At 32.1% G+C, this 6,857-nt stretch overlaps 1 protein-coding gene across 1 annotated transcript; it reads left to right on the top strand.

Moving 5' to 3' along the window:
- The first annotated feature begins 905 nt into the window (after positions 1–905).
- Positions 906–1,687, top strand: LOC132179060 (10 kDa chaperonin-like). The gene is made up of 3 exons (XM_059591686.1): positions 906–1,151; positions 1,241–1,380; positions 1,516–1,687. Exons 1-3 carry the CDS (start codon positions 1,047–1,049, stop codon positions 1,562–1,564), a joined length of 294 nt encoding a protein of 97 aa, XP_059447669.1. The 5' UTR covers positions 906–1,046; the 3' UTR covers positions 1,565–1,687.
- The last annotated feature ends 5,170 nt before the right edge of the window (positions 1,688–6,857 follow it).

Raw genomic sequence — 6,857 nt, 5'->3', positions numbered from 1 at the left:
TAACCGGTGTAACATTCATGTTGGTACAAAGAGTTGGAAGAGAACCTTTTGAAGTGAGGTTTATGTGTCTTTTAGTTGATAAATTTGAACGAGTTTGGTCTTTTAAATACTCTTTTGGAGATGCTTTAACTCCCTTAAAGTAATAAGAAAGACAAGAGCTAGTGGTTCAATGGACAATGACTTTAATTAGTTGAAAAAAAATTAAATAATAAATAAGGAAAGAACAAAGAGTTGAAAACTCCTTGGATCTTTACAAAACTGATTGGATGTAAAGGACATTACCGATACTTTGGGTAGGATATACATTATTCTAAAAGAAATATTTCATTTTCAGCTTTAAAGACAAATAAATACATGCATATGCTCATTACTCTTTCAATACACATAAATTTTTTCTAAATTTTTTGTTTTTTGGTATGAAAAATAATAAAAATCATTCTCTTTTTCATCGGCCATTGAATTTGCAAAAGGGATGGACAACAAATAAACTGAAGAAAGATGTGTGACAACTCTCTTTTACCCGTCATCCACCGCAATCCATTATCCTTTTTTTGCTTTGAAAAATATTAGAAGTACCAAATCTTTTACCAGGAGATAGATACCAAGATGACGTGAAGCATTTCTCTTTTGCTTTCTTTCTTTGTCTCTTTGTTTTTTTTAGGATCCGCTACGGTCCATAATCAAACACCAAAGCAGCATTGGTTGTGGGCCAGCAGTTACGAAGACCCATTAGAAAGAGAGTTCTAAATTCAGAAACCAACCAACCCTCTCCAATGGGCTATCCTTACACACATTTTAAGCCCATTAGTACCGGCACACCCCCATCTATTGCTGAGGAACGAATATACCCCTCATAAACCCTAAAACCCTAATGTTATTTTCAGAAAAAAAAAATAAATAAATAAAAGAAAAGAAGCCCTAGAAGCTAGAAGGCTAGAAGCTTCCACTGCCGTCTGGAACTTCTCAATCCCATTGACACCATCTTTTAAAGCACATCCAACCTCTCTTGGCCTCTATTCTGAAATTAGAAAGAAAGAAAAATAAGAATGGCTAAGCGTCTAATTCCAACCCTCAACCGTGTCCTGGTCGAGAAAATCCTCCCGCCCACCAAAACCACCGCCGGTATTCTTCTCCCGGAGAAAGCCTCCAAGGTAATTTCCATCTTTTTTACACAATGTGTGAACCTTTGTTTCTCTTTTTGGTGGATCTAAGGGTTCTGATTGGTCCGGTTGGTGTGTAGTTGAACTCGGGGAAAGTGGTTGCTGTGGGTCCGGGAGCACGCGATAGAGCCGGGAATTTGATACCTGTGTCTGTGAAGGAGGGTGAGACTGTTCTTTTGCCTGAGTTTGGGGGTACCCAAGTTAAGCTTGGTGAAAAAGAGTATGTTCTTCTATCTACTGTGCCTCTGTTTTTGGCTCTCTTTTTGTTAAGAATGTCTGTTCGTTTGTTGTTTTCTATGTTTATATATTTATCCTGGTTTTTCTCCTTTTTGGGGGGATTTTGGGTTTTTGGCAGATTCCATTTGTTCAGGGATGAGGATATCTTGGGCACTCTTCATGACTGACTGATTTTTGCCATCCAATGGGGTTTTTCTTTGGAAGGTGGGTCTGGGAGGTGTTTGGTTTTCTTGAATGTAACTGATCAGTGACTGGAGTTATCTCATTGATGTTAGTTTGGTTTGGAAACATTTTTCTTTGTCTCCATTTCTTTGTTTGGCTTTGTTATTTGCATTAAACAAGTTACAATTTTAGAGTAATAGGATCCTGAGACAGCATGATAAATAAGGAAACTTTGTTTTTTCTGATTGAAACAGAACATGGCAGAAGTTAAGAAAACAAGAAATCTCACACATGCAACTCTCTTGTCTATGAGTATTTGACATGGAAATGCTTTTCCTTAAAGAAAGTTATTAGAGAAGGTGAACCTCAAGATTACAAAACATTAGCTTTACTCAAGGAAGCTCCCATAATGTAGTATATGTTAAACCCCAAGGGGTTGGCTAAGTAGTTGAATATGCTCCTCATGGCCTTAGATTCGAAACCCACCGAATGCAAACCGCTTCTTAGTGCCATCGGATTGGGAGTTTGCCCCAACCGAAGTGTAATTGCGGGAAACTCCTTGTCAAGAGCTTGTGCACCCCGGGATTAGTCGGAGCTTCACTCCGGATACCATATATATATATATTGTGTTTTGGGTATATTATATGAATTATTGCAGAAGACATTGGTGAGACAACTGAAGAGAGCAATTAGAATGCAGTGGTGTGAGTTTGTTGTATCACATTTGCATTGGTTTTTTAACTCATTGTTAAGTCTGATTGATTAAAAGCCTAAGAATATGCAAGTTTCTGGTTGTTGAGAAATATTGTGAAAGCTGATGAGCAAGCATGGTTGTAACTTGTTTTATATCATTCTATGATGGGTGCCTTTCGGAGGTTTTCGAGTTTGGAACTTGTTTGTTGCCTTTAACGGTTACTTTGGTTTGAATTCTCTGCCCGAATCCGATTGCTTATGCAAGTAATGGAATGCATTTGGAAGAGTTGGGAACCTATCGGTTCTTGAAAGAGAAATGTTATTTAGGATGTGTTTGGCATTACATAAAAAATTTGCGTTTTTAAATTGCCAGCAAGGGGGCGCTGTTTTGAAAACGCATAATTTTAAAGGTTAAATTGTAATTTTAAAGGTACGATTTTGTTAGACGTTTAATTACGTTTTTTAAAATTCACGTTTTCAAATCATACATTTTTAAATTGCATTTTTTAAAATTGCAAATTTAAATGGACGCTTAGCTTTTACACGATTGCTTTACAACTTAATGATGCGATGTAAATCAATGTTAAACTGTCATAATCATTCATCAAAATCTTTTAACTTTCTCATATGGGCCTCGAATTGTTTTTTTATTTTTTTTCTAATCTCATTACTGTTAACTGGGTAGATGGAAGTGGCGTGGTCAATTCCTTTTAAGGGGTGACATCATTTAGTTGCTGGATTATTTGAAATTCTATTTGCAGCAAATATTAAATTTTGCTCTGAGTTGTGTTTGGATTGAAGCATAATTTTCATTTATCCATTGTTACCCTCAATTCCATCTTGATTTTGGGGACTTTTGGGGGTTGGTGAACTATGACTCGAATTCAATACGAAATTAACAGGTTATAATTAAGATGGTTGGCCCGTTTAATTAAATGAATTGGGTTATGATTGATTTATATAAATTTATATTCATGTTTCAATATAATTTGAACATAACACGTGACATTTAGAATTTAAGTGAAAGTAATACGGATTAGTAAATGGGTCTTGATACATAATTTGTGTATCCATGTTTCTACACCGAATTGCCACTCCTTTTAACTTTGGATCATCTTCATTTCATACCTTGTAGGCTTTATCAAAAGGATTTAAAGTACCATAGACTGGAAGCCAATTCTACACGATATTGACTTCTAGGCGGCCCAGATTACAAGGCATATGATTTTTATGGTTTGTTTGCTAATAGTTTTTTTTTTGTTGACTTAAAATTAAGGAAAAATATAAAAAAGTCACATGAACTATCAGTCGTTCAGAATATAGCCACACAATTATCAAAAGGTATTAAAATAACTCTCAAACTACCAAATTGTATTAAAAATGCCACTTATTTTTTAATTCTTATAATACCGCGTTCACTTAACAAATAATAATAATAATAATAAACAAACAAATTTAAATTAAAAAAAAAAAAAACCAATGTACGAATAAATACCAAAAAAAAGTTTTTTGGAATAAATAAATAATTAGTCACTGTTGTTGGCATAAATTACAAATTGTTTCATATAATATTAAAGTAAAATCAAAGGTATGGTTCTTAAGATAGTCCCCAAAAAAAGGTATTAAAATAGCTTATCAAACTACAAAATTGATTTTACCTTAATACGACATGAAGCAATTTGTAATTTAGGCCAATTACAGTGACTAATTATTTATTTATTTCAAAAACTTTTTTTTTTTTTTGTATTTTTTCGTCCATTGGTTTTTCTTTTTTTTTTAAAAAAAAAAAAAATGTTTTTTATTTTTTTATTTTTTTACAATCATTTTATTATTTTATTTGTTAAAAGAATAGGGGTGTTATAGGAATATAAAAAAAGTAAGTGGCCTTTTTTATACAATTTGGTAGTTTGTGGGTTACTTTAGTATCTTTTAAATATTGGGATGCTATATTGCAAACGACTAATAATTTGAGAAGCTATTATATATTTTTTTTCTTAAAAGTTATATTTTTCAAATACAATCCATAACAAGCTCTTACACACTGTATAAAATTCTAATAATCCATATGCCATAACCATCTGTTGATTTTATGCGTTTTTGGTAATAATTTGCACAGCGTATTGGACATTCTGTCACTTGATCACGTGGGATGAGATAAGTTTGTTCAGTGGCGGAGCCACGTTATGCTTTGGGAGATTTTTTTTAAAAAAAAAAAAATTTGTTTTTTTCCAAACTAGTTCCACGTTGACACGGCACCCTAAAAAAAAAAATTATTTTCTCTTACTTTTATCTTTCATGAAATCACAGTAGTAAGGAATAAGTAGCATTATATATTATTCTACAAGAATACGATATTTATAGCAAGTGTGGAGATAACATTATCCTACAAGAACATAAAAAATAAGAATATTTCAGCTGTGGCTTACAGTTGCCTCTTCTACACAGTTCACATATTTAGACAACATTATTATTAGCCTTGCAGTTGCTTTTCTGTCCATTAGGGTGCATAACAGTTTCGTTAATAAATTCACTATTAATTTGAATGATTGAATAAACTTTAATATCCGTATAACAGTTTATTTTGTTGTTGTTTAATGTTTATAAACTTTGATTGTTTCTTGAAAAATTAACTTGTTTAATATTTATGAGTTTTTATAGATATTTTTTTGTGATGCATATATTGTGTGAATTACCAAATTTTTTGGATGCCTCGTAGGATGCCAAAAAAAAAAAAAAAAAAACTTTTTAGGATGCATATATTTTATAGAACGCCAAAAAAAAAATTTAGGATGCATATATTTTATAGGACGCAAAAAAAAATTTAGCGGCACCCCCAATATAAATTGGCTGGCTCCGCCACTGAGTTTGTTATTTTAGTGGAGGCTATTGTTTTTGTAATTCAATAAATGAATTTTGTTCAAAGTCAATTAGATTATGATTAGGATTTTAGTCATTAGTCTATTTAGCTAAAGTCACTCAAATTAGGGTTATGATTTAGAGTCTGTTTGCCATTACGTTTGAGGGATTTAAAAGTATTTTTAACACTCAAAAAGTCCGTTTGAAAAAAAAAATACTTGTTTGGTAAAAAAAATTAAAAGCGCTTTTAAGGCGTGACTTTTTTTTTTTTCTTTTTTTCTTTTTTGTTTTTTTGTTTTGTTTCTTTGTGGTGAGAGACTCCACAAGCTGTGGCTAGGGGTGTGAGATTCAACCTCTAATGAGCCATTTTCTTCCTTGTCTTTATTTGAATTGGAATAAAAAAGATTTGCCCATCTCACTTGTATATTGCCTGACCTTTGGTTGAAGAGATTAACAAGACAAAAGAGTCCTTTTCAACCGCAATATTTTGGGGACCAATACATTACACCGATATTTTGTTGTCAATTCAAATGGTCATTTTCGATCAAAAATTCTTCTTAAAAATGGAGTTTGATCAAGTGGTGGGTCTTTGTGAGTGAGATGATGATATTGATAGGGGCATTTTCAAATTCTGATGATCCCTTGCCGTAAGTTCATGAATCATGAGCTCCATTGGTAAGCTAAAGTTGAAGAAAATTAATTAAAAAAATATAATTAACACAATAAATAAATAATTCTACGTAATTTAATTATTTTTTTAAAATGGGTAATTTCACTAAAGACCCCTGAACATTCACCCAATTCGACAAATCCTCCAAATTTCAAAATCTCTCAATTTGGATCCCTGAACTTTTAATTGCTCTCAATGTGGACTACTCCATCAATTTTAGCCGTTAAAAAAAAAAACCAAAATATCCCTGATTTTCATTTTTTTTTTTTTTAAATATAAAAAAACATTTTGGAATTAAGGGTAAAGTTGGAATTTTATACAAAAGTCAAGGGTATAAGCGTCATGTAACGTTTAAAATATGACGAATGGGTTTACATTGAGAGTAATTGAAAGTTCAAGGGACCAAATTGATAGATTTTGAAGTTTAGGGAATTTGTCAAATCAGGTGAAAGTTCAGAGGTCTTTAATGAAGTTACCCATTTTTAAAATATATAACTGTAACTTACAACTTATTCTGTCACACCTTACGTTAATTTATTTAGTTGTCCTCGACGAATCTTTATACCTTGAAATTATTGCATGGTTTTTTCATTGTTGATAGTCTTGAATATATTATTTTCAATATATATAACCAGACAATCATTCATCCATTGATCTCTCATGCGGTTACATAAACAATTTTTAACAATATTAATTACTCAAAATGCTCTTTCAACCAATGAATAAACGATATCCTTTTTCATATCTACCATATTCTCAGCAAAATGTCCAATCCCTTTAAGTGTTACAAATTCATCATTAGAACAAATGTCAATAATATCTGTTTAAAGTTGGTTGTCCAAGATGATAAGCTGAACTTGTGTCATCCCACATCACCTGGGAATGTGATGTGCTTATATATATATATATATATATATATATATATATATACTCATCTTTCTTGACACAACGCGTTTTAAAGCCGCGATTGCCATGACCCTATCAGAACTTTACAGTTAAATGTGCTTATGCAAGATTAGTATCATGATGGGTGACATCTTGAGAAGTCTGGTTAGGGGGAGCCAAAAGTCAAATAATAT

This window comes from Corylus avellana, chromosome ca4, assembly GCF_901000735.1.
Source record: "Corylus avellana chromosome ca4, CavTom2PMs-1.0".
Taxonomy (NCBI): domain Eukaryota; kingdom Viridiplantae; phylum Streptophyta; class Magnoliopsida; order Fagales; family Betulaceae; genus Corylus; species Corylus avellana.
This window is presented reverse-complemented; position numbering and strand designations above follow the sequence as displayed.